At 49.0% G+C, this 26,784-nt stretch overlaps 3 protein-coding genes and 1 long non-coding RNA gene across 7 annotated transcripts; all 4 read left to right on the forward strand.

The window, feature by feature from the left end:
* The first annotated feature begins 1,515 nt into the window (after nucleotides 1-1,515).
* LOC148662428 (CD276 antigen-like) lies at nucleotides 1,516-7,599 on the forward strand. 3 transcript variants are annotated; one of them, XR_015936787.1, is made up of 7 exons: nucleotides 1,522-2,372; nucleotides 3,624-3,674; nucleotides 4,281-4,613; nucleotides 4,997-5,245; nucleotides 5,700-5,732; nucleotides 6,513-6,881; nucleotides 7,000-7,599. XR_015936787.1 is itself a non-coding variant. In XM_088632110.1 (6 exons), exons 2-6 carry the CDS (start codon nucleotides 3,629-3,631, stop codon nucleotides 6,734-6,736), a joined length of 885 nt encoding a protein of 294 aa, XP_088488236.1. In that variant the 5' UTR covers nucleotides 1,522-2,372; nucleotides 3,624-3,628; the 3' UTR covers nucleotides 6,737-7,599. The 3 variants fall into 3 exon arrangements, 2 of the variants coding, with proteins under 2 accessions (XP_088488237.1, XP_088488236.1); XM_088632110.1 differs by having other exon boundaries at nucleotides 6,513-7,599; XM_088632111.1 differs by lacking the exon at nucleotides 5,700-5,732 and having other exon boundaries at nucleotides 1,516-2,372; nucleotides 6,513-7,599.
* A 1,609-nt stretch (nucleotides 7,600-9,208) lies between these two features.
* On the forward strand, nucleotides 9,209-25,082 carry LOC148662429 (uncharacterized). Its single transcript, XR_015936820.1, has 2 exons — nucleotides 9,209-9,480; nucleotides 24,752-25,082. It is a non-coding gene; the product is annotated as an uncharacterized LOC148662429 (long non-coding RNA).
* LOC148662430 (uncharacterized) lies at nucleotides 10,144-14,282 on the forward strand. 2 transcript variants are annotated; one of them, XR_015936789.1, is made up of 6 exons: nucleotides 10,144-10,330; nucleotides 12,005-12,373; nucleotides 12,445-12,576; nucleotides 13,077-13,144; nucleotides 13,306-13,491; nucleotides 13,799-14,282. XR_015936789.1 is itself a non-coding variant. In XM_088632129.1 (5 exons), the coding sequence occupies exons 1-5, from the start codon at nucleotides 10,291-10,293 to the stop codon at nucleotides 13,435-13,437; spliced, it is 741 nt and encodes a 246-aa protein (XP_088488255.1). In that variant the 5' UTR covers nucleotides 10,144-10,290; the 3' UTR covers nucleotides 13,438-14,282. The 2 variants fall into 2 exon arrangements, 1 of the variants encoding a protein (XP_088488255.1); XM_088632129.1 differs by having other exon boundaries at nucleotides 13,306-14,282.
* LOC148662431 (butyrophilin subfamily 1 member A1-like) lies at nucleotides 18,538-25,082 on the forward strand. Its single transcript, XM_088632121.1, has 6 exons — nucleotides 18,538-19,067; nucleotides 20,004-20,054; nucleotides 20,475-20,807; nucleotides 21,038-21,286; nucleotides 23,205-23,240; nucleotides 23,652-25,082. The coding sequence occupies exons 2-6, from the start codon at nucleotides 20,009-20,011 to the stop codon at nucleotides 23,771-23,773; spliced, it is 786 nt and encodes a 261-aa protein (XP_088488247.1). The 5' UTR covers nucleotides 18,538-19,067; nucleotides 20,004-20,008; the 3' UTR covers nucleotides 23,774-25,082.
* Nucleotides 25,083-26,784: the final 1,702 nt, after the last annotated feature.

The following is a 26,784-nucleotide window of genomic DNA, read 5'->3' on the forward strand; positions in this document are numbered from 1 at the left end:
GGCTGGGCAGCCTGTTCCCCACCCCCACCCCCCTCTGTGTACAGTAGAGCCTCCTGTCCTGTCCTCCGCTGGCTCAGTAGTGTGGAGAGGGAGAGACAGACTGTCTCCGGCTGCCATCGAGAAGTTGTCCACCCGCGCTGCAGAGCAGAGAGAGGGTGATGGTGATGTAAGGGGATGTTATTGTACTGTGTCACATCGAAACCTGACTCTGAGGAGTCTCTGCTCATAAAGAGGTGGAGTGGCGTCCCCTTCAGAGTGGAATTTAATCATCATCATCATAATAATAATAATAACAATAACAATATTAATAATAACTCCTCACACATCTAGAGCTCTTAACTGGACTCTCCACTCAGAGCTCTTCCCAGGTCAGGGGGCGCTCTCACCCAGCTCACAGACCCCTGGAGCCCAGCAGGGGGCGCTCTCACCCAGCTCACAGACCCCTGGAGCCCAGCAGGGGGCGTTCTCACCCAGCTCACAGACCCCTGGAGCCCAGCAGGGGGCGCTCTCACACAGCTCACAGACCCCTGGAGTCCAGCAGGGGGCGCTCTCACCCAGCTCACAGACCCCTGGAGCCCAGTAGGGGGCGCTCTCACCCAACTCACAGACCCCTGGAGCCCAGCAGGGGGCGCTCTCACCCAGCTCACAGACCCCTGGAGCCCAGCAGGGGGCGCTCTCACACAGCTCACAGACCCCCTGGAGCCCAGCAGGGGGCGTTCTCACCCAGCTCACAGACCCCTGGAGCCCAGCAGGGGGCGCTCTCACACAGTTCACAGACCCCTGGAGCCCAGCAGGGGGCGCTCTCACCCAGCTCACAGACCCCTGGAGCCCAGTAGGGGGCGCTCTCACACAGCTCACAGACCCCTGGAGCCCAGCAGGGGGCGCTCTCACACAGCTCACAGACCCCTGGAGCCCAGCAGGGGGCGCTCTCAGGGGAGAGGAGAGCAGAGGGATGGAGCCAGTTCAGAGAGGGGGGTGATTAGGAGGCCATGATGGGTCAAGACCAGGGGGGTATTTGACCAGGACACTGGGGTAACACCCCTACTCTCCTCGAGAGACACCCCGGGATCGTTAATGAGCGCAATGGCCACGGGCCGTATTTGTTAACCTGAAGTGGGGGCGTACGGGAAGTTTGTTTTTGTTTTGCCGATGGCAGCAGCAGTTCTTCGTGGCCACTAGGTGGCGGTGCAGGATCAGCAAACCCCTCGGCCCGCTCGGCAAATGGAAGGACAAGTTTTGTTTTGTTTTGTTTTTTAATTCGCAAGGGGGGCCGAATTCATGTCCTTGCACAGAGCACACAGAAAGCACACAGCACAGAAGTCACGCGGAACACAGAGCACACAGAAAGCACACCGCACAGAAATCACGCAGAACACAGAGCACACAGCACACAGAGAGCACACAGCACAGAAATCACGCAGAACACAGAGCACACAGCACACAGAGAGCACACAGCACAGAAATCACGCAGAACACAGAGCACACAGAAAGCACACAGGACACAGAGAGCACACAGCACAGAAATCACGCAGAACACAGAGCAAACAGAAAGCACACCGCACACAGAAAGCACGCAGAACACACAGCAAACAGAAAGCACACCGCACACAGAAAGCACGCAGAACACACAGCAAACAGAAAGCACACCGCACACAGAAATTACGCAGAACACAAAGCACACAAAAAGCACACAGAGCAGAAAGCAAAAGGACGGCGAGTGTCTGGGGTTTCAGACCCGTCTCGTTGGCTGCATGCGAGGAGCTTCATTAGAACCCGAGCTCATTCGCGCGAACGTGACAGCGCTCTTGCTGTCGGGCGCAGGGTGGGCATGTCCCACAAGGTACTCTCCCCCGGAAATGACTCATCCGTCAGGCTTGTTTTCTGTGACCGTGATAGAGACGGGATTGAAACGGTAGTGAAACTGTGTTTTTCCTAACTTCAAAACCAGCTGAAATGTTCGATTTTTATACATCTATATTTATTTAAGTCCCTTGCTTCTGTTGATCGCTTAAAATAAAATGCTTTCCGCAGTACAGCTATTCCAGGCGAGATATTTTTAGGACAGGACGTGTTGTTCTTCCCTGTTCGGGACGGTCGCACACTCTCGGCAAGCCGAGATAAAACCACAGGCCGCCGGCTCCGGGTCCGAGCCCCGTGTCCCGATCGCGGGACCTGACGTGAGTGTCCCTGTGGTCGCCTGACGTCACGGGGGACCGCCCTTCCTGGGTCCAGCAGGAGGAAGTACGCTCGCTCTCAACGGTGTATCGATTAATCAATTAATCGATTAATCGATAGCTGCGAATAGCCGAGTCTTATTGGCGTGGGGGACCATCCTGAACACTTGTGCGAGGCTGGGATCCTGATTTTTGCAGGTAAGCGGGGCTCAAGTATTTTTCTCAGCTTTGTGAGAACTGCTACATGCGCTATACTATATCAGGCTACAGTGGAAATAGTCTTATAATGTAAATATGCACGTTTTAATGGATCTCATTCAATTATCTCATTGCTGTAAGGGCACAGCGACAGGCGACATTGATCAGCGAATTCTGCGGGAAATGTTGTGTTCAGAGAGAAGTGAAATGAAGTTTAACCAGCTCACGAGATTTTCTAGTTCCCCATTTTGATGGTTTTTGTATTAAAATGTATAAAGAATTTACAAATACAAATACAACCAGAGGATCAAAACAGGTACAAGAAAACAAACACAAACAGAAAAAATAAACAATTAACCGCCAGAGGTAATTTTTCTCTTTAATACTTTGAGCTTTCGGTTTCATTTCGTCGGCCATTTCATGTCGCTTAATTCATGAGGAATGAAAATAAAAATCTGTACAATTCCGAAAGCCTTGTCGTTATATATAAACGACTGGATGAGCTCCTCCAGTCAGGACAGGAGGCTCTTCTGTACACAGAGAGGGGTGGGGGTGGGGAACAAGCAGCACGGCTGGGATGTTGAAGCCTGGGGCTTCTTTTAAGATCAAGTTGAGGTTTATTCTCATACTTACGTGAGTTTCATGAAAACTCCAGAGCGCATCCGTTACACGGTTTGTACATTGCCGGCTCGCCGTTTGCTGTTGCATGAATGCATTCCGTTCAATGTTCAAAGAGTCGGCGAAAACTATGCACAGGACCGGTTTCTGCAGCCTCACGTCAAGACAGCCGTGTGTTTGGGAAGTGCTATCATCTCTACTTGTCACAGACACGGCGAGAAACACGCGTGTAACCCGGGAAAGCTCATCACCGGACACGGTGTTGTACTTCCTGTTTACAAAAGACAGAACATGTGCCCCGTTAGAATATTTTTTCCCCCAAAACAGAGGAGTGCGAGGATATCCTGCTGTTGTTAAAGTCACTGTGCACGGGACAATATCACTGCATTTACAGTTCAATGTCATTTACAGTATTTGTATAGCATGCAACATTGTGCAACACAGAATAATTTTCTCGTATAATAATAATTGCTTAATAATAATAATAATATAGCGCTTTTTCTGGACACTCCACTCAAAGCGCTTTACAGGTAATGGGGATCCCCTCCACCACCACCAATGTGCAGCCCCACCTGGATGATATGGTTAAACTCGATGGTATAAACGAGTTTGTTGTTTTTGTTTTTCTGGTAGCTGACATGAGGATCTTTCTCATTCTGCTCATTCTGATGACTTTCCCACAGGGTAAGTAGAGCTAAAAAAGGTTCAATCAAAGTACCGAACTCTTTCAGTTCGGGAGCCCCTCACGATGATGCGAACGCAAGCGTAAATATCCTCTCGCTGCGGAAATCTGAAAGGTAAAACAAAATGCAGATGAAATGGAATTTTACTGGACCTCAGAAATGTCATGGCAAAAAGTCAAACTTCACACCTCCAACATGTTCCGGAGTTGAACACGGTCAAGACGTTCATATGAATCTCAGAAGTTGTGTTGCTAGTTGTGTTGCTGTGTGTCTCTCTCTCCAGTGTGTGTCTGTGAGGGGGTGTCCAGTTGTGTTGCTGTGTCTCTCTCTCCAGTGTGTGTCTGTCAGGGGGTGTCTAGTTGTGTTGCTGTGTCTCTCTCTCCAGTGTGTGTCTGTGAGGGGGTGTCCAGTTGTGTTGCTGTGTCTCTCTCTCCAGTGTGTGTCTGTGAGGGGGTGTCTAGTTGTGTTGCTGTGTCTCTCTCTCCAGTGTGTGTCTGTGAGGGGTTGTCTAGTTGTGTCGCTGTGTCTCTCTCTCCAGTGCCTGTCTGTGAGGGGGTGTCCAGTTGTGTTGCTGTGTGTCTCAGTCTTTCTTCGCTGTGTTTTGCAGTTTCTCTGACTCTCCGAGAATCGGCACCAGTCGGTGACCCAGTCACTCTGCCTTGCATTGGAAAAGCAGCTTCGCACATCCCTGTAGACCAGCTTCAGATCAAGTGGGAGCTCCCTTCCAGACCTGTGTGGGATTTAATCAATGGAAAAAACTACACTGGCCCTGGGTTCGAGAACAGAGTCGAGGTGTCCAGAGAGAAGATCGGAGAGGGTGACTTCTCTCTGACGATACGCCACACAAAGCTCTCTGATGAAGGCACTTACTCCTGTTTTTATCAGGGAAGGGATTACCAGGAAGCAGTGTTTCTTGAGGAAGTTACGCTCATTCTGAGAGGTAACCACTCCTCAATTTCAAAGTGATGCCTCTTTATCTCTTCATCCTTAAACCCAGTGTGGCCTCCTGTCCACTCCCAGTGTGACTGGGCTAACGATCCAGGAACTTCCAGTGCTTTCCATGCCTGGACAGAATTCCAATCCACTGCCTGGGCCTAGTGGGGAGTCAGTCAGTGAGCCCAGTCGCACTGGGGTTAGAATGGAGTCCTGTTACTCATTGTTTCAAACTTGCGTTGAATACAGATTTCTGTCACTAGCAATAGTGAGGCTCTCCTTCTGAGTTTTACCTTAAGGCTTTGACCTCTTTCTCTCCCAATGTATACAAGGTACTGGACACATTTTATACAAGGCTGTATGTAGTGCGATGACCTGTGTCTCTCTCAGCTCATACAGAGACCCACAGTGTGAAGCCTGGAGAAGATCTCTCAGTCCCTGTGTTCGCTGATGAGGTGGAGGTGCTGTTTAACAACACTGTGGTTTATCCGAAGAGCTCAGACACCCAACAAGATCGTGTCTCAGTGCGGGAGGGATACCTGATCATACACAGAGTCACACAGGCTGATCAGGGAAACTACACTGTGAGAGACAGGAGAACCAAGAGGACCATCAGTGTCATCACTGTCACTGTCGAAGGTAACATGAGCACCCAATATAAATATTCCTCCACTGCTCAAAACATCTTTTAATTTCTGAAAACACAGCTTTAACTGAATGTGTGTTGTAATCGATTTTTCAACTCCATGAATGCTTGCTGTGTAAATATTGAATAACACAACGGTTTGGTATCATGTCCAAGTGAAGATAATGTTAGTAGCTACCCTCTCTGTGGTCTGGGAGTCTTAAATTGCTTAAATATTTAAAACCACTACTTATTTGAAATACTGCACCGTTTAGTTCAGAGTGACCAATATGTACAGGACATTTAAGTTAAACAGCAACTGAGAAAGTCACAAAAAACAAATAAATTAAATCTGCTCATTTGTTAGTTAGTTTTCTTGAGAAGTGTTTAGGTTCACAAAATGTATTAATCATGACAGTGGTAGATACTGTAGTGTGTAACAATTATTCTGTTTCTTTCTACCACCAGACACCAAGAAACAATCACAAGATTCAGATAAAAGTAAGTGTTAAATATCTCTTATAATATAAAGTAACACTATCATTGGGTGAGTTTTGTACTGTATATGATGTATGTCCAGCTGATTTGTCAAGAAACTAGACCACGTTAAACCAGTCCTGTTACTACAGGAGTTGTCCTGTTACAATAGGAGCTCCAGTCCCAGTCCAGTAGACCAGTCTGTTACAATAGGAGCTCCAGTCCCAGTGCAGTAGAACAGTCTGTTACAATAGGAGCTCCAGTCCCAGTGCAGTAGAACAGTCCTGTTACAATAGGAGCTCCAGTCCCAGTCCAGTAGAACAGTCTGTTACAATAGGAGCTCCAGTCCCAGTCCAGTAGACCAGTCTGTTACAATAGGAGCTCCAGTCCCAGTGCAGTAGGACAGTCTGTTACAATAGGAGCTCCAGTCCCAGTGCAGTAGACCAGTCTGTTACAATAGGAGCTCCAGTCCCAGTGCAGTAGAACAGTCTGTTACAGTAGGAGCTCCAGTCCCAGTGCAGTAGACCAGTCTGTTACAATAGGAGCTCCAGTCCCAGTGCAGTAGACCAGTCTGTTACAATAGGAGCTCCAGTCCCAGTCCAGTAGGACAGTCTGTTACAATAGGAGCTCCAGTCCCAGTCCAGTAGACCAGTCTGTTACAATAGGAGCTCCAGTCCCTGTCCAGTAGACCAGTCTGTTACAATAGGAGCTCCAGTCCCAGTGCAGTAGACCAGTCTGTTACAATAGGAGCTCCAGTCCCAGTGCAGTAGACCAGTCTGTTACTGTTGCTGTGTTTCCCTGCAGGCTCTGACCAGGGAGACGGGTCTACTGGTGTGACAGCAGGTGTCCTGGGAGCTGCAGTGGGTCTGGCAGCAGCAGTAGCAGTAGCAGTAGCAGCAGCAGCAGCAGTAGCAGCAGGAGTTGGTATCCGGTGGTGTAGGAGGAGGAATCCACAGGATAGACCACCACCAGGAGGACAACAGCCAGCCCAGGATGGGGAAAACCCAGAGACTGATCCTCTTTGTTAACAACCAGGACCAGCTGACCACAGGTGAATTGTTTGATCAGAAGAAGAGATCAGGCAGAATAACTGAGGGAGTTATCAGACACTGAGGACAGACAGGAATCCAGACACTCAGGGCTCCTGAAGGGACTCATTCCTGCTCAGTGTCTGTCAGACTCCGTCAGCTCTGTCACTTTCTGTGGTCTGGAACTGTGGATATGGACACTGTGAACACCTGTGAAAAGATCAGTATTCTACCACTGTGCAGGATAAACACTAGAGAATGAGAATTAAAACCCTTCTAGCTCTGTAACTGTTGGATTGACCTGTGTGCTCTTCATCTGTGGCTAAGGAAACTGTTCACACCTGTGAGAAGATAAACTAACACTACCTACATGTTTTTTTGTTACTGATTTTTGTGTTTGTTTTTTTTTACAAATTACTGTAATTTCAGAATCACTAAATGTAAAGTATGTATGATTTTTCACCTTGGAAATATTGCTCACATTAACATTAACTCCTTCCTCTGTGGGCTTCATTCTAATGTTAGCACAATTGTACATACATACATGGGTGTAGCGTTAAAAAAAAAAAACTACCTGGCGCTTAAAATAATTCTGACTTACGCTATACTCAGACTCACTAACAATATTAAAAAATAAGATTGGTGAGTTGGTCTACAAAAACTCTTCTGGCATATAAACGGATTTATACCCCTGACACCACACAACCTCTGTACTGTTGACAACGTGTTTTTTTTTCTTTTTCATTCACTTGATGCTACCTTTGTTCACTCAAGTTCTGACATTTGTACACTTATATGTACAACCCCCCTGTTTGTTGTATTTACTAAAATAAAAACTTTTAATAAAACAACAACAAAAGAAATCTCTTGCCGGGGCTACTGGTCGCGTCTGTTTTTACGTCACTTCCGGGTAAGCGAACAGGTCAACTTGGAGCGAGCGAGCATGCGCGCCTTACACCTGGATTAAATCAACGAGTTAGTGGGGAAAAACAACGTACCTCAAAAGACACTCCTTTTACTTATTTTTTTTAATAACCCCTGCATGCATGTTAATATGTTATAGGGCCCCTCCTTAACACAGACTCTGGGCAGTTTCCACTCCGTTGAGGGGGGAATCTGGCATGGGAAGACAGGTCTGCTTGCACCAGTGACCGGGAGAGGGGCTCTCGGTCGCAGCTGCAAACAAAGATCTTTCCCTAACCCCTCTTGAAGAAGGTTTCAGTTGCAGGAGAGAGCAGTGCCCAGGACGTGATTCTAGTGTTCTAGTCTCTGGTGTTCCCAGTCTCGTAATCGACCCCCCTCCGTCAGAGCGGCCCAGGCCTGGACCTGGAGACCCCCAGAGTAATCAGACCCACAGCTGGCCGCTCTGAATCCTGGGAGCGGCAGACCAACAGGCTGTGGATCCCTGATGAAGAATAATAATAATAATGTCTTACACTTATAGAGCGCTTTTCTGGACACTCCACTCAAAGTGCTTTACAGGTAATGGGGATCCCCTCCACCCCCACCAGTGTGCAGCCCCACCTGGATGATGTGACGGCAGCCATAGTGCGCCAGTACACTCTCCACACACCAGCTCTCAGTGGGGAGGAGAGCAGAGGGATGAAGCCAGTTCAAAGATGGGAATTATTAGGAGGCCATGACTGGTAAATGGGAAATTTGGCCAGGACGCTGGGGTGACACCCCTACTCTTCTCGAGAGACACCCCGGGATTCTTAATGAGCACAGAGAGTCAGGACCTCGGTTTGACGTCTCATCCGAAGGACGGCGCCTGTTTACAGTCCAGTGTCCCTGTCACTATACTGGGGCATCAGGACCCACACAGAGCGCAGGGTGAGAGCGCCCCCTGCTGGCCCCACTCACACCTCCTCCAGCAGCAGCCTCAGCTCTCCTCCCAGGAGTCTCCCCTCCAGGTACGGGCCAGGCTCCCCCTGCTGGGCTCCAGTGGGGCTGTGAGCTGGGTGAGAGCGCCCCCTGCTGGCCCCACTCACACCTCCTCCAGCAGCAGCCTCAGCTCTCCTCCCAGGAGTCTCCCCTCCAGGTACTGGCCAGGCTCACACCTGCTGGGCTCCAGTGGGCTGCCAGTTGTGAGTTGTAGGGTGATGTGGCTGCTGGCCTGTATGGTCTGGTTTAGGTTTTGGTACTTTTTATTTGATCTTTTTGTTTATCGCTATGTGATACAGGTGCCTTCTGAATAGGTTTTTATGTATCACTACAATTATACACGGCAGCTGTAAGTATCTTTGACCAAAGAGGGATGTGATGTGCAAGACAGGCAGGGCATTGAACTGGTCAGAATGATCAATCGGTATTGATCCCTGTTGAATGTCGAGCCAGAAGCACAGACTCCCAGCTGCCTTCCTGACTCACTGAGAAGGAAATAAAACTCTCTTCCTTCAGATTTAATAGTGTAATAGTTGTGTCAAACATGTACGTTTTTTTATAAAATAACTACAATGGACAATATTTTATCAGATATTTGTCTAGAAATGCAGGATATATCTGAATTTGTCAAAACGACCAAGCACCGATGTTACGAATACTTCCTACAGGGACAAGTTAACATCTTTCATCACGCGGGTCTGTGTACTGTCCTGTAATTGTAGTGGCCCACAGACTGTCTCTTTCAGAGTTTCCTGACACAAGCTCTTTTTATAAAGTCTTCTGGATGTCACAGACTGCCAGAACACTAAAAACAAGTATCTCTCTACAGGACTGCACTGAGCCCTGTGTCTTGTGAGGGGGTATTCTCTCTCCTCAGTGTCATAAAGTCATAAATTTCCCAAATTATCACTTGGAAAAGCATTGCAGAATATAACTTTTGTCAGGACACACACACACACCCTGGACAGGACACCAGTCCATCACAGGACACACACACACACACACACACCCTGGACAGGACACCAGTCCATCACAGGACACACACACACACACACCCTGGACAGGACACCAGTCCATCACAGGACACACACACACTCACACACCCTGGACAGGACACCAGTCCATCACAGGACACACACACACTCACACACCCTGGAGAGGACACTCACGCCAGGGCCAATTTTCCTCAGAAGCCAATGAACTCACCAGCATGTCTTTGGAGTGTGAGGAGGGAACCCAGTGTAACACGTGGGGGGAACATGCAGACTCCACCCAGACAGCACCCCCAGTCGGGACTTGAACCCAGGGCCCTAGGCTGTGAGGCAGCAACACTGACCCCTCTGCCTGCATGCCACCAGCCTGTAAAGTCCTGCTTTACAATCGATAAAGTCCAGGTAAACTAATTCATCTGAAAAGGTGTTTTTTTATTTTTTTATTTTGCAGTACAGCTGTCCACATTGTACGTATTGCATTTTCTGTTTGACTTTGCAGACTGAAAAGCGAGAGAGACCATAGAGGTGAGGCGGGAGAGTGAAGTTAATTGGTCACTGCGGAAACCAATGTCTTCACTCCAAACCCCCTGAGCAGCACATTGCACCCAGAGCAGGGGAAACTCCGCTCTCTGCCCAATCCAGGTCTCGTTTTTCTGAGCAGCAGACACGACGGCCGCGATGGGGGATCTCTGCGCTGCTGCCCTCCTGCTCCTGACCAGTGAGTACACCTCCCGGCATTCTGGTAATGCACGTTTTCCTCTCTTGGAATTATAGTGAAATTCCACCCCCGTTGCACGGCACCGCAACAAGTCCGCAAAACCGCTCACTTGAAAAGATTCGTCTTGAACGATGAAGCCCGATGGAAGGTCATTTTTTCTACGATATTTTATTCTAATAATGTTATGATCGAGCGAAAATGGGGACAACTTGGGGCGGAGTGGCCCGTGGCATTTCGTTACAAGGACGCAAAACACTTTTTCTTGGGTCGCTGTAAGTTGTATCTGGCCTTATTCGCTCGGCTACTTCCTTAAAAAGGGGGATATATTTAGTTCAAAAACCCCCGAAACTCTGGAACGCGTTAAGAGGCCTTAAAACTGAAACTACCGAAATATTTTGTGAAAAATCAACCGAGCATTCCAGCACTTAAGAATAAAGCCATCAATGATAACATCATGTGATTGTTTCATCAGTTGTTGAAGCATTGCAACTACTAAAGGCTTCCTGTTCGAGTATTTATTTATCCAGGAGTGTATATCCACTACTTAAAAACTGCCGAAAAGTCTCAGGTCTGTCACATCCCCTCGAGATGCAACTTCTGTCTCGATGAGAAGCATCACTAAAAAGACAATAACATATCGTAGGTTAAAATGCTAAAACTACCTTGATCGAATAATTTCTTTGGCCGCAGCGGTTCTTAATATTGTCATATTGTTTTTTTTTATAATATTATCTTTTACTCGTAATAATACAAACTGAAAATACCAACAAAAGATAATCCAAACATATACTGTAGGACACATACAGAGACCACAGTATAGTTACTTCTTAAGGCTGTGTGGGGGTCGAAAATTTCTCATGAGCGTTATTTTTTTTTTTACGAGGAACGATATCTTACTGCCTGTTAATTTGATTTGTGTCAGCTTCGGCAGCGAAGCGAGAATAGGCACAATATCTGTCACCCGCGTCGCTTATCATCGTGCTTCGCCGGAGAAAAGGTATTGAATTTTTTAACTTTGAATGAAACGCTGAGAGTGGGACGTATTTAAGGTCAAAGCTCTGTACGGCACCCGTTGTAGGAGACTGCATTCCTAAAGTACTGTTTTTTTTGTTTTGTTTTAATCTAAAACCCACAACTACAACGGCAGCAATTTCTTTTTAATAATCTGTGGCCATCGAAGGAAATCCGTCGCTATCAGCTCGTAGAGCAAGATCACTCGCACCAAAGGCGATAAGTAATCGAATTGAAAAAACTTAACAACACAAGATGCCTTTGTAATGTGCGCTCTTATTAACCCGCAACTAATTTGTACAGGATTAAATTATATATTTTTTTTTTTTTGTCGGTTGTTGGCTCTAAACGGAAAGTCTCGTCGCCTCACGAGTTCGAGAGAGAAACGTGGAGCTCAGATGTCGATCTATTTTCCTCTATTGCACAAACCATCACATTTAGAAGAGTGAAAAACCAATAGGGTGGGGTTAAAGTATCAATGATAAAGATATTTAAGTAGAATCAAAACATGGCAATTCACTGAAAAGGCCTCCGGTATTCAAAAATGGCCGTGGGAGTGGGTTAATCTGTGGGTTTTATAAGATGGCTGGTTGTCTTGCCCCCAGTTCTAATCGGACTATGTGTGTTGTAGGGGTGTAATGATGTCGTGTGTCGCTGTTACAGTCGAGGCTGCTGCCCGTGGGGGGGTCCTTGTTGGGGAGCCTTCTCCGGGAGCAGTCAGGCTCGGGGACACCGTCACCCTGCCCTGTGACCTGCAGCTCACACACGAGACCGCCTGGTTCACGCTCCGGAACGGGACCCTGTCTGTGGGGGTCTTCGCCAGCAGGAACCCTGGGGAGCAGCAGGAGAGCCCCTTCACCTACAAGAGGAGACCGGACTCTCGCTTCAGCCTGGTGCTGAACCCCTCCACTAACTCCTCCAGTCTGAGGATTGAGGGGGTCACAGAGACAGACCAGGGGCTGTACTACTGCGCCGCCAAAGACAAGGGAGGAATTAACATCGGAAATGGGACCTGGCTGAGGCTCAGCGCAGGTGAGAGGAGTTTGTCTGGATGCTAATGACCGCCGCTCTGCCTGTTCTCTGATCTTGCTGACTTTGCCCAGGAGGAAGATCACCCTCCCGCCCGCAAGCCCGTGGGGAGTGCAGTACCCTGCCCGAGTGGGTCACCCCCGTGTCCGCCCTCCTGTCCGCCCTGCTGTCCTCTGCCTGTGTCTACTGCCTCTGTCGCGGGAAAGGTGAGAGATTCCACGGCGGGGAGAGACCGCACCGACGCCAGACAATATCGGGGTCACCAGTGGCTCCGCTGCCCACTCTTCATTCTCCGATCCGAGAACGGGGAACAGAACCCCGAAATACTCTTAGCAGGGCAGCGTGGGCCCGGGAGACCCCGGGTGGTTGCGTTAGAGCAAACAGGCAGGAGGTGGGCTCTCTGAACCCCAGCAAGCCAGCCCTGTCCCCAGCAGAGAACACACACACACTCTCACACACACACACAGACACACATACACACATACACACACACAGAGAGAGCTCTGTCTGCGCACCACCGCCATCGTCCAGCCCAGCAGGTATTAATAACACTCCACAGCGGAAAACCAAGTCGGTTCTTAATTTAGACGTCACGCCTCAGGCTCTGGCGTCGGTTTCGCGGACGCGCGTGTCGAAGCGTAGCGCTATCGCTTCCTCTGCTGACCCTGCCTGCCTGCCTGCCTGCCTGTGTCCTCTTTAAATCCAGGGGGTGCAGACTCCGCGGAGCCCCGAAACGAGACCCAGACGAAGGGGAGAAAGACGGCGACGATGCAGGTATTCAGATCGAGAAGCGGGGCTTCACGGGCCCCCAAGCACGACAAGGATATCCTCTGTCGGACGTCTCTGAGGCGGCTGTGGAAAATGTCCTGTCCTGTCGTATCCAGCAGGGCTCACCTGCAATGATGGTAAATCTCTGACCCTCCGTGTGGTTTCAGCCGGAGGAGGACGGGGAGCTCCAGTACGCTACGCTGGAGATCCGGGAGGCGCCGAGACGCACCAGGAACAAACCGAGCCAGAACCCGGAGTTCTGCACCTACTCGGATATCATCCACGGTCGGAGGGCGTGATGCCAGGCGGCGGGACGGGCGGTGATCGCTGGGATCTGTGAAGCATTTTAACTGGTATCGTTTTCTGAGCCAAACAGACACCCTCAGCCTCTGTTTCCGACAAGAGATTCTCCTTCAGGGAATTTTCCTGGGCATTTGGGACGTTGCAGGATTTGATTTTACTTAGCTTTTTGGGTTACTTACGTTTACATATAGTGGTACAGATCGTCCCCAGTAAGCAGAGTGCCCGTCTGTCAAGAGTATGTGCTTTTGGAAAATAGCCGCTCCGACTGGCAGAATTGTAATTGTAAAAATTCATTTTTACAATTCAGCCTCCGTTTTAATTAAAAAGAGCACCAATGCGATTTTTTTTTTAAAATAGGTCCACTTGGATGTTTGCACAGCAGCATGAGCCCGGACCCTCTCAAAGTCAAACGTCCTGTTTTGTTTTTTTTCCTACTGAGAGCTGACCGCTCTGACACCTTTGTGCTTTATCTCTGGAGGTATATTAAGAACATGTTTGTGGCTGTAGCTGGTGTCAGTAAACTCTGAAAACCACAGAGCCCAGTTCTGTATTTTAAACCTGCGCAGAGCACAGAGCTGGGGAGAGGTGTGAGGACATCAGAGGTGACAGAGACCTCATCTCTCCCCTCCCCCAGTGTTTCCACTGACAGCGAGACTGCAGGACCTGTGTGTTTGATCTGAGAGGAGAGCAGAGAGGGTGTGGGGCTGTGTGTGAGTGACCGATTCTTCTCCGTGTGCAAAATACATGAGATCACAACACTACTAGAGATGTACAAACCCACAGTTCTCATTTTCTCAACCACAACTATTTGCATCAGTAAAAAAGAGCACAGTTTACTCCCTTTGTGTCTTTGTGTCTGGTTAGTATTTCACTGTTCCTGCTCCGAGTTTGTCTTGTGTGTTGAACGTGACACAGTTCACTGGTGTTACAGAAATGTTTTTATGAAGCAGTGAATTGTGTCTCTTCAAGCCCACAGCAAACCCTACTGACCAATACTGACTGGACCTGCAGGACACAGTACTGACCGATACTGACTGACCACAGAGGAGCTGGGCTCTGGACCTGCAGGACAGTGTACTGACCGATACTGACTGACCACAGAGGAGCTGGGCTCTGGACCTGCAGGGACACGGTACTGACCGATACTGACTGACCACAGAGGAGCTGGGCTCTGGACCTGCAGGACAGTGTACTGACCGATGCTGACTGACCACAGAGGAGCTGGGCTCTGGACCTGCAGGACACAGTACTGACCCATACTGACTGACCACAGAGGAGCTGGGCTCTGGACCTGCGGGACAGTGTACTGACCGATACTGACTGACCACAGAGGAGCTGGGCTCTGGACCTGCAGGGACACAGTACTGACTGATACTGACTGACCACAGAGGAGCTGGGCTCTGGACCTGCAGGACACAGTACTGACCGACACTGACTGACCACAGAGGAGCTGGGCTCTGGACCTGCAGGGACACAGTACTGACTGATACTGACTGACCACAGAGGAGCTCGGCTCTGGACCTGCAGGGAATGTTATCTTTGTATCCGCAAACATTAAGAGAATGCCTTTCACACAAGCTGTGGGTGTCCGCTGAGGCAGAGAAATCCAGTTATTCCTCTCTGAATCCTGTCTTATACTTTAAGGTCGTTCTGCCTGTGTGTCTCCAAGTTACACAGCTCAGGCCGTGAAATGGACAGGGAGAACAGAGGGATGGAGCCAGTTCACAGAGGGGGATTATTAGGAGGCCATGATTGATGAGGGCCAATGGAAAATTTTGCCAGGACACTGGGGTGACACCCCTACTCTTCTCGAGAGACACCCCGGGATTGTTAATGAGCACAGAGAGTCAGGACCTCGGTTTGACGTCTCATCCGAAGGACGGCGCCTGTTTACAGTCCAGTGTCCCCGTCACTATACTGGGGCATCAGGACCCACACAGACCACAGGGTGAGAGCGCCCCCTGCTGGCCCCACTCACACCTCTCCCAGCACCAAGTTTTTCCCAGGAGTCTCCCCTCCAGGTACTGACCAGGCTCACACCTGCTGGGCTCTAGTGGGGCTGCCGGTTGTGAGTTGCAGGGTGATGGCACGCCATTGTAACCCTGCCGTACGCATGAGTTCGCCTCTCACCTGCCAGCACTGTAGCTGGTCTTCACTGCCACCTAGCGGTTACACCGGGATACTGCAAGTTTACTTTTGCTTTGAGTGGGAGTGCGCCATCAACTTCGAAGCCTTGTTTTGACGACGTCAGCTGGGTTTGTCAGGGTGGGTATTATTTAAGGTTTAACACGAGGTTTTTGTGTTCCTCGGATGTGCAGTACGATACATTTTAGTCGCATCTGACCTCATTGCCCGCCGGTGAGCTTTTTCTTCCATTAAATGTGTCGTTAACCTGAAAAGAAGTACAGAAACGACCAATTCCACAGTGGAGGTAACATGGCTGTACTGTATATGAGGTGGGGTTTGCAGTGTAGGTCTTAACCAGGGGAAACTGCAGTGCTTTTTACGCAGAGTGTAAAAGAAGCCCCTATATAAATAAATAATAAAAGCGCAATACTGACATCATTGGAAAGAATCCTGTAGTAAGTATAATTGCTTACACTTCTATAGCTCTGGACCTGGACCCTCCAGACTGTGGGTGTGTGTGTGTGTCCAGGGTGTGTGGACAGGACACCCGAGACGGTGACATCTACACCATCCCCGTGTCCGTTTCTCACCGTGAGTCTTCATCTGTCACGGTCTCTAACCCCTCCTCTTAAGGGCGCTCCAGCCCTTCCTCGTTCCCTATCATCGTCTGCACCTGTTCCCCGATCCCGTTCCCCCTTAAAAGCCAGACGCGGACCTCCCTCCTGGTTCCTCATTGATTTCCGCATCATGGGAATCCCCGGGGGGGGTCCCCGCTGCGTCTGGCTCCGTTATGGTTTTACTCTTCTGCTCCTGATTCCCCTCCCTTCGCCGGTCCCGACCCGGTTCGTGTTTTAACTCCCTGGATGGATCCCCCCTGGCCTTGGACTCTACCCTTTGTCTCCGATTACTCTTTTGGATTTCGCCTAGTTTGTTCGCCCCTGATTCACTCCCCCTGGACACCAGCACTGCACGGACACGCCCCCTCCCCGTCTCCAGACCCTCTCCCGCGTATCTTCACTATCATGGATCGCGTCGTCCGCATAGGGCCCGGAAGGAACTGCTACGTGACATCATCGTTTTCTTAATGTGAGAATGTGCTGAGATCTGGAAGATCGAGGTAAGTGATCCCCAATGCAGCTGGCAGTGAAGGACCACAAATTGTTCTCAGCACCCAAATAAGGCCTTATATGGTTAAAAACGAATTACTTATATTAAAAATGTCATTTACATTTCAAATGTCCTGGGCTCACGTACTGTAAGGGTGGTTTTAAAACGACAGGGGTGTCATCCTCATTGTGCAGCCCATCTGCCGGATAGAACATTGATTTGCACAATGTTGCTTGGTATTTACTGGGGCATCAGGACCCACACAGACCGCAGGGTGAGAGCGCCCCCTGCTGGCCCCACTCACACCTCTCCCAGCAGCAGCCTCAGGTCTCCTCCCAGGAGTCTCCCCTCCAGGTCCTGGCCAGGATCACACTGCTGGGCTCCAGTGGGTCTGTGAGCTGGGTGAGAGCGCCCCCTGCTGGCCCCACTCACACCTCTCCCAGCAGCAGCTTCAGGTCTCCTCCCAGGAGTCTCCCCTCCAGGTACTGGCCAGGCTCCCCCTGCTGGGCTCCAGTGGGCTGTGAGCTGGGTGAGAGCGCCCCCTGCTGGCCCCACTCACACCTCCTCCAGCAGCAGCCTCAGCTCTCCTCCCAGGAGTCTCCCCTCCAGGTACTGGCCAGGCTCCCCCTGCTGGGCTCCAGTGGGCTGTGAGCTGGGTGAGAGCGCCCCCTGCTGGCCCCACTAACACCTCCCCCAGCAGCAGCCTCAGCTCTCCTCCCAGGAGTCTCCCCTCCAGGTACTGGCCAGGCTCCCCCTGCTGGGCTCCAGTGGGGCTGTGAGCTGGGTGAGAGCGCCCCCTGCTGGCCCCACTCACACCTCCTCCAGCAGCAGCCTCAGCTCTCCTCCCAGGAGTCTCCCCTCCAGGTACTGGCCAGGCTCCCCCTGCTGGGCTCCAGTGGGGCTGGGAGCTGGGTGAGAGCGCCCCCTGCTGGCCCCACTCACACCTCTCCCAGGAGTCTCCCCTCCAGGTACTGACCAGGCTCCCCCTGCTGGGCTCCAGTGGGCTGTGAGCTGGGTGAGAGCGCCCCCTGCTGGCCCCACTCACACCTCTCCCAGGAGTCTCCCCTCCAGGTACTGGCCAGGCTCCCCCAGCTGGGCTCCAGGTGGTGTCTGGTCCAGTATTCCTGTCCTACTGCACAGGGTCCCCAGTCGCTGCACTGGGGAGCAGGTTTAGAAGTTCTTCTCCACTGGAGAAACAGACCCCCTCCAACAAGCCGGCTCTGCCTGGAGTTCTGCCGTCCCAGTACCGACCAGAACTGGTCCCGCTGGGTTCGGGATCTGACTGGATCCAGCTCGGAGGAGGTCATTCTCATCATGATAAACTTCAGTTCATATAGCGCCTTTAAAGGTGGCTTCTCAAAGCGCGTAATGTGAGCACGCCGTCATCCGTCTTGTCCCTGAGCGACCCAGGGAGCCTGGTGTGGGGTCCCCTGGAGAGACCCCCTCCACTGATCCGTCTGGTGTGGGGTCCCCTGGAGAGACCACCCCCCCCCCCCCCCACTGATCTGTCTGGTGCGCATTTTGGGGTTCCTAACATCTGCATAACATCCGGGCTGTGATCCTTTTTGAAGCGCGTATTGACTGTGCGAGAGAGAGAGAGGGGCACAGGGATGTCTGAGCAGAGCCACCCGCCCTCTGCCCAGCTTGTGGTGACGTGACCCCTGACAGAATTAAAATTAACTTTTCTTGGCTCCCTTGTTCAGGGAATTCTGCGGGAAATGTTTTGTTCAGAGCGAAGTGAAAGTGGAAATGAAGGGCACCGCGCCCTTCCTGACATGTAGATTTTTTTTTATTAAAATGTATAAAGAATTTACAAATACAACCAGAGGATCAAAACGGGTGCAAGAAAACAAACAGAAAAATAAACAATTAACCGCCAGAGTAATAAGTAAGTTATGTGATCAAATTGTATTTTTTTTTTTTACATCTATCATATGTTTATTATTTCTCACATTTTTAATAGAATTTAAATAGTGTTTCAGCTCCACCTCAGAAGTACTAAAAAGGGGAGTATTGTTAGACCATTTGGATTTATGGATGTGAAATTTACCCAGAATGATTAATAAATGGGAAAAAAAAGAAATACAATTCCTGACCAGTAGAAATTCCTTCTCTAATTCCGGACGCGATGAGTAAGTTTAGTAAAGGAATCACGGCGACGGCCGCACTGATTGGACTTTGACAGGTGACATCATTAGCGTCTGATTTCCTGGACTGACATTAAACCTGCTGCTGGTGTCCCTGTCCTCTCTCTCTCTCTCTTCGATACTTGAAACAACAGCGACAACCCAAAATATCGTTTTTCGTATTTTTGTTGATCGATATTTTTTTTCTGACTAATCAAGTTAAAGAGAGTTCACCCGTTTGAAAACCGCGACTCCGCTTTTTGCCGGTAAGTGAAATTAAACTTTTTTTTTATGTCCACCGTGTTTTAAGTCCGTCTTTCGCAGTCGACCGAGGAATTTGCGCGTGTAGCTCTACATCAGGGGTGTGAAGAACTCGGATCTTTATTGTTTCTGTACACACGAGTGTCAAACAAGTGAAAAACGTATTTTCTCTTTAATCCTTTGAGCTTTCGGTTTCATTTCGTCGGCCATTTCATGTCGCTTAATTGATGAGGAATGAAAATAAAAATCTGTACAATTCCGAAAGCCTTGTCGTTATATATAAACGACTGGATGAGCTCCTCCAGTCAGGACAGGAGGCTCTTCTGTACACAGAGAGGGGTGGGGGTGGGGAACAAGCAGCACGGCTGGGATGTTGACTTCTTTAAAGTCATTTCTAAGCAAGATCAAGTTGAGGTTTATTCTCATACTTACGTGAGTTTCATGAAAACTCCAGAGCGCATCCGTTACACGGTTTGTACATTGCCGGCTCGCCGTTTGCTGTTGCATGAATGCATTCCGTTCAGTGTTCAAAGAGTCGGCGAAAACTATGCACAGGACCGGTTTCTGCAGCCTCACGTCAAGACAGCCGTGTGTTTGGGAAGTGCTATCATCTCTACTTGTCACAGACACGGCGAGAAACACGCGTGTAACCCGGGAAAGCTCATCACCGGACACGGTGTTGTACTTCCTGTTTACAAAAGACAGAACATGTGCCCCGTTAGAATATTTTTTCCCCCAAAACAGAGGAGTGTCGAGGATATCCTACTGTTGTTAAAGTCACTGTGCACGGGACAATATCACTGCATTTACAGTTCAATGTCATTTACAGTATTTGTATAGCATGCAACATTGTGCAACATTGTGCACAGATCAACTATTGTGTTTTTATCAGAATCATTTTCTCGTATAAACCGAGTTTGTTGTTTTTGTTTTTCTGGTAGCTGACATGAGGATCTTTCTCATTCTGCCCATTCTGATGACTTTCCCACAGGGTAAGTAGAGCTAAAAAAGGTTCAATCAAAGTACCGAACTCTTTCAGTTCGGGAGCCCCTCACGATAATGCGAACGCAAGCGTAAATATCCTCTCGCTGCGGAAATCTGAAAGGTGAAACAAAATGCCGATGAAATGGAATTTTACTGGACCTCAGAAATGTCATGGCAAAAAGTCAAACTTCACACCTCCAACATGTTCCGGAGTTGAACACGGTCAAGACGTTCGTATGAATCTCAGAAGTTGTGTTGCTGTGTGTCTCTCTCTCCAGTGTGTGTCTGTGAGGGGGTGTCTAATTGTGTTGCTGTGTCTCTCTCTCTCTCCAGTGTGTGTCTGTCAGAGGGTGTCTAGTTGTGTTGCTGTGTCTCTCTCTCTCTCCAGTGTGTGTCTGTCAGGGGGTGTCTAGTTGTGGTGTTATCAGTCCCTTCAGATCCTGTCCTGGTGTCGGGGCCGTATGGAGACTCTGTCACTCTCCCCTGTGATGGAAGAGCTGCAGCTCAAATCCCTGAGGACCAGCTCCACGTCCAGTGGAAGACTCCTGACAGACCAGTGCTTGATGTCATCAGTGGCACACTGTATCCTGACCCTGACTATAAGGGCAGAGCTGAGGTGTCCAGAGAGAAGATCAGACAGGGAGACTTCTCTCTCACCATCAACCACACAATCTTCTCTGACGAAGCTGTGTACGAGTGCTCTTACAAAGGAGAGGATGATCTCATGAAGTTCCTCAATGACATTAAAGTCACCCTCACAGGTATCAACGTTTCCTTTTTAATTTGGCACTCAGCACATCATTAATAAAAGAGTGTGTCCCCCTCGTCTCTCTGTATGGGAGCTCCTGCCTCTCCTGGTGCCGGAGATCAGGGTGTTAAACGCTATCCAAGCTCTTTTTCTGCACCAGAGCTGCCACCTTGATTTCCAGGACAAAATCGCAAAACGTGTTTGTATGAGCCTGATGACGTTCTCCGTCTTCACTCCCCTCAGTGCGAAGAGAAAACCGCAGTGCAGCAGCTGGGGCCGATGTCTCTCTGCCCGTGTTCGCGCGTGAGCCGGTGGAGGTGCTGTTTAACGACACTGAGGTGTACCCCAGGGGTACAGTCCCTGGACAGCACGTCTCGGTCCGGAACGGCACCCTGACGATTCACAGAGTTACTCCAGCACATCAGGGCATCTACACCGTGAGAGACGAGACAACCAGGCGGACCATCAGCAGTATCAGAATCACCATCAAGGGTGAGAGGATCAACTGTATATCTTTCCTTCCATTCTTCAGTATGTGTGAACCAAATTCAATTCAAAGGTACGAGTGAGCTTGTAAAGACATTCCTTCTCCTTAACAGTCGAATACATTGCACTCGTTAGAAATATTGTTGGCATTGCGACTATATTGACTAACTTTGCCCTGGTAAAAAGTAAAAGGACTTTTCTGTGAATCTATCCACTTTTTCTGACAGCCCTCTCCAGCACAGGATCACAGGGGGGAGCTGGAGTCTGTCCCAGCAAGCAACAGGCACAAGGCAGGGCTCACCCTGGACAGGACACCAGTCCATCACAGGACACACACACACTCACACACCCTGGACAGGACACCAGTCCATCACAGGACACACACACACTCACACACCCTGGACAGGACACCAGTCCATCACAGGACACTCACACACCCTGGACAGGACACCAGTCCATCACAGGACACACACACACACTCACACACCCTGGACAGGACACCAGTCCATCACAGGACACACACACTCACACACACCCTGGACAGGACACCAGTCCATCACAGGACACAGACACACTCTCACACACCCTGGACAGGACACCAGTCCATCACAGGACACACACACACTCACACACACCCTGGACAGGACACCAGTCCATCACAGGACACACACACACACCCTGGACAGGACACCAGTCCATCACAGGACACACACACACCCTGGACAGGACACCAGTCCATCACAGGACACACACACACACTCACACACCCTGGACAGGACACCAGTCCATCACAGGACACACACACACACTCACACACCCTGGACAGGACACCAGTCCATCACAGGACACACACACTCACACACACCCTGGACAGGACACCAGTCCATCACAGGACACAGACACACTCTCACACACCCTGGACAGGACACCAGTCCATCACAGGACACAGACACACTCTCACACACCCTGGACAGGACACCAGTCCATCACAGGACACACACACACACCCTGGACAGGACACCAGTCCATCACAGGACACACACACACACTCACACACCCTGGACAGGACACCAGTCCATCACAGGACACACACACTCTCACACACCCTGGACAGGACACCAGTCCATCACAGGACACACACACACTCTCACACACCCTGGACAGGACACCAGTCCATCACAGGACACACACACACTCTCACACACCCTGGACAGGACACCAGTCCATCACAGGACACACACACACTCTCACACACCCTGGACAGGACACCAGTCCATCACAGGACACACACACACCCTGGACAGGACACCAGTCCATCACAGGACACACACACACACACTCACGCACACCCTGGACAAGATATCTTAACCTACAAGTTAACCAGCTTAACCCAGTTAACCCACCAGCCCGTCTTTGGACTGTGGGAGGAATCTGGAGCCCCTGGGAGAACACCATGTGGACTCCACACAGACAGCACCCCAGAAAGTGAACTCACGATCCCTGCTCTAGGGCCGCATGATAACCAATGCGTCTTGATATCGCTAACATTTATGTACTGGTAAAATACGGAGAGTAAGATGGCTTCAATTCTGTTTTACTTATGGCTCAATGCCTAATAATTCACTACCAGTAATATAGATTGTAGTCCCATCTCTTCTAATTTCTAATTGTAAAGATGTGATTGTGATTGCCCTCTATCATGACTGCAGCAGTTAGGAGTACAGCACACCAAGATCCTGATTAGTGATGAACAAGAAACTCTTCTCCTTCAGGACTGCAGTCAGTAATCCGCAACTGAGGGCAGGTGACATCCCCAATAGCCAAATAAGAGATTCAGTCAGTGATCGGTGTGAGAGCACTCATTTCACAACTGGCCTAAGTTACAGGGTCAGAATGTTCACACTGTTACCTCTTCTGCTTTCAGCACCAGACGACGAAGATGCGTCGCACCAGCAAGATGGTGAGTGTCTCATTTAAAACACCTTTTCCTTGGAGAGTTTTAGTGTATCATGATGAATAGATATGTGTAGTAATCACCATTCAATAGAACAGTTCCGTTACAACAGGACCTACAGTCCCAGCGCAGTAGAACAGTCCTGTTACAATAGGAGCTCCAGTCCCAGTCCAGTAGAACAGTCTGTTACAATAGGAGCTCCAGTCCCAGTCCAGTAGAACAGTCTGTTACAATAGGAGCTCCAGTCCCAGTGCAGTAGACCAGTCTGTTACAATAGGAGCTCCAGTCCCAGTCCAGTAGAACAGTCCTGTTACAATAGGAGCTCCAGTCCCAGTGCAGTAGAACAGTCTGTTACAATAGGAGCTCCAGTCCCAGTGCAGTAGACCAGTCTGTTACTGTTGCTGTGTTTCCCTGCAGACTCTGACCAGGGAGACAGGTCTACTGCTGTGATAGCAGGTGTCCTGGGAGCTGTAATAGGTCTGGCAGTAGCAGCAGGAGTTGGGATCTGGAGGTGTAGGAGGAGGAGGAGGAATCCGTAGGATGGACCACCACCAGGAGGACAACAGCCAGCCCAGGATGGGGAAAACCCAGAGACTGTTCCTCTTCATTAACAACCAGGACCAGCTGACCACAGGTGAATTGTTTGATCAGAAGAAGAGATCATCCAGAGATCAGACAGAAGAACTGAGGGAGTTATCAGACACTGAGGACAGACAGACTGCAGTCTGGACAGGAGCTGAGGGAGTTATCAGACACTGAGGACAGACAGGAGTCCAGACACTCGGGGCTCCTGGAGGGACTCATTCCTGCTCAGTGTGTCTGTCAGACTCCGTCAGCTCTGTCACTTTCTGTGGTCTGGAACTGTGGATATGGACACCGTGAACACCTGTGAAAAGATCAGTATTCTACCACTGTGCAGGATAAACACTAGAGAATGAGAATTAAAACCCTTCTAGTTCTCTGTGGAAAACACTTTCCTTTGCAAACTGCTGTTAAAGGACGGGAGCCCTGATCAGACCCCAGTACTGGGCCTCCAGCTTCAGCTTCTGTGAGGTTCCTGTATCATATTTGATCATATTACACCTGTCTTTGTCATCTCTCATACAACTGGCACCTTCTGTGCCGTTTAAAACTGTGAACACCTGTGAAAAACGTGCACTACCAATTGTGTGTGATAAAGACCACAGAATGACAACTGAAACAGCGTTTTCGATTTTCTATGTACAACGTGGGTTTATAAAGGAAAGTGTTTAAGATCAGGAGTCCTAATCAGACCCCACTACAGGACCCTTCTGGCAGGATTATCTTCAGCTCATGTGACACTTCCTGTATCTTTACATCATTTCCTGCAGTAAGAAAGGAGGAAACCACATTTACTACAGATTACCATCCAGATAACTAATTGCCAGATTTTGCTCGGGGGTAATTTTGGTGCTGTGTGTTTTATCAATCATTTTCAGATCCACTACATATTGTGCATTTATATCACAGGATATAAACTCATTATCTGTGAGTAGATATTCTCTCTCCTCAGTGTGTGTGTGTGTGTGTCAGGATATACAGTACAGCCATTCTCTCTGCAGGACTGGACTGTGTCTCTCTGTCTGAATAATGCCAATTGATGTATTTAAAACTTCTGTGTCTGTTATCTCTGGGCTTCTCTTCTCACTATTTGTTTTAAAATGTGCAATTTCTCCCCTTGAATCTTTTAAATTGTGTTGAAAATATAAATGCAAGATGGTTGGGTAAGAATGTGAAATCTGAATTTTTACTGTTTGTGTTTTTTTTTAATCTTTTTGTATTTTTCTAGCAATAAAATTGTCATAAATACACTTTTTTCTCTTCTGACTCGTTGAGGGCTTCATTCATTTTCATATAAATGAAAAACCATGTTAAATGTGAACTTTTAATATCCACATTTTCCCTACTTTTTTAAAAGTTTTTTAAAAATATTTTTTTCATCAATAAATTCGTCTAACATGTCTTACTCTCTTAAACTGTAATATGCACTGCAATTGTGTTCGTATAAGTCCTCACAGTGTTAGAAACTGCAGTAACACACAGACCTGCAGGGTTTCTGGAGATCTCTGAATCCTCACAGTGTGAATATCGACAGCACTGATCTCTCTTAGCCACTGGGGTTAGAAACTACAGTAACACACAGACCTGCAGGGTTTCTAGAGATCTCTGAATCCTCACAGTGTGAATATCAACAGCACTGCTCTCTCTGAGCCACTTGGGTTAGAAACCACAGTAACACACACAGACCTGCAGGGTTTCTAGAGATCTCTGAATCCTCACAGTGTGAATATCGACAGCACTGATCTCTCTGAGCCACTGGGGTTAGAAACCACAGTAACACACAGACCTGCAGGGTTTCTAGAGATCTCTGAATCCTCAGAGTGTGAATCTCGACAGCACTGATCTCTCTGAGCCACTGGGGTTAGAAACCAAAGTAACACACAGACCTGCAGGGTTTCTAGAGATCTCTGAATCCCCACAGTGTGAATATCGACAGCACTGATCTCTCTGAGCCACTGGGGTTAGAAACTACAGTAACACACAGACCTGCAGGGTTTCTAGAGATCTCTGAATCCTCAGTGTGAATCTCGACAGCACTGATCTCTCTGAGCCACTGGGGTTAGAAACCACAGTAACACACAGACCTGCAGGGTTTCTAGAGATCTCTGAATCCCCACAGTGTGAATATCGACAGCACTGATCTCTCTGAGCCACTGGGGTTAGAAACTGCAGTAACACACAGACCTGCAGGGTTTCTGGAGATCTCTGAATCCTCACAGTGTGAATATCAACAGCACTGCTCTCTCTGAGCCACTGGGGTTAGAAACCACAGTAACACACAGACCTGCAGGGTTTCTAGAGATCTCTGAATCCCCACAGTGTGAATATCGACAGCACTGATCTCTCTGAGCCACTGGGGTTAGAAACTACAGTAACACACAGACCTGCAGGGTTTCTAGAGATCTCTGAATCCTCAGAGTGTGAATCTCGACAGCACTGATCTCTCTGAGCCACTGGGGTTAGAAACCACAGTAACACACAGACCTGCAGGGTTTCTAGAGATCTCTGAATCCCCACAGTGTGAATATCGACAGCACTGATCTCTCTGAGCCACTGGGGTTAGAAACTACAGTAACACACAGACCTGCAGGGTTTCTAGAGATCTCTGAATCCTCACAGTGTGAATATCGACAGCACTGATCTCTCTGAGCCACTGGGGTTAGAAACTACAGTAACACACAGACCCGCAGAGTTTCTAGAGATCTTTAAACTTTCAAACAGTTTTTTTTTAAATACACACACATAGAGGTTTATAATCCAGTTATAGTCGAGGCACTTTTACAGAATAAGAAGCCTTTAATTTTCGACTTGGGTGGGGCTCTTGAAGAAATACTTTATGGTTACTCAGGGTTTTTATGTGCCTAATCGGGATAGCTCCCTCAAACAGTCAACCCCCTTAAATAGATGATCACCTCACGCAACACGTTTGAAGTTTAGTTTCTTTAGAGAGCACATCAATAATGAATAG

Source organism: Lepisosteus platostomus, chromosome 5, assembly GCF_059453375.1.
Source record: "Lepisosteus platostomus isolate fLepPlt1 chromosome 5, fLepPlt1.hap1, whole genome shotgun sequence".
Taxonomy (NCBI): domain Eukaryota; kingdom Metazoa; phylum Chordata; class Actinopteri; order Semionotiformes; family Lepisosteidae; genus Lepisosteus; species Lepisosteus platostomus.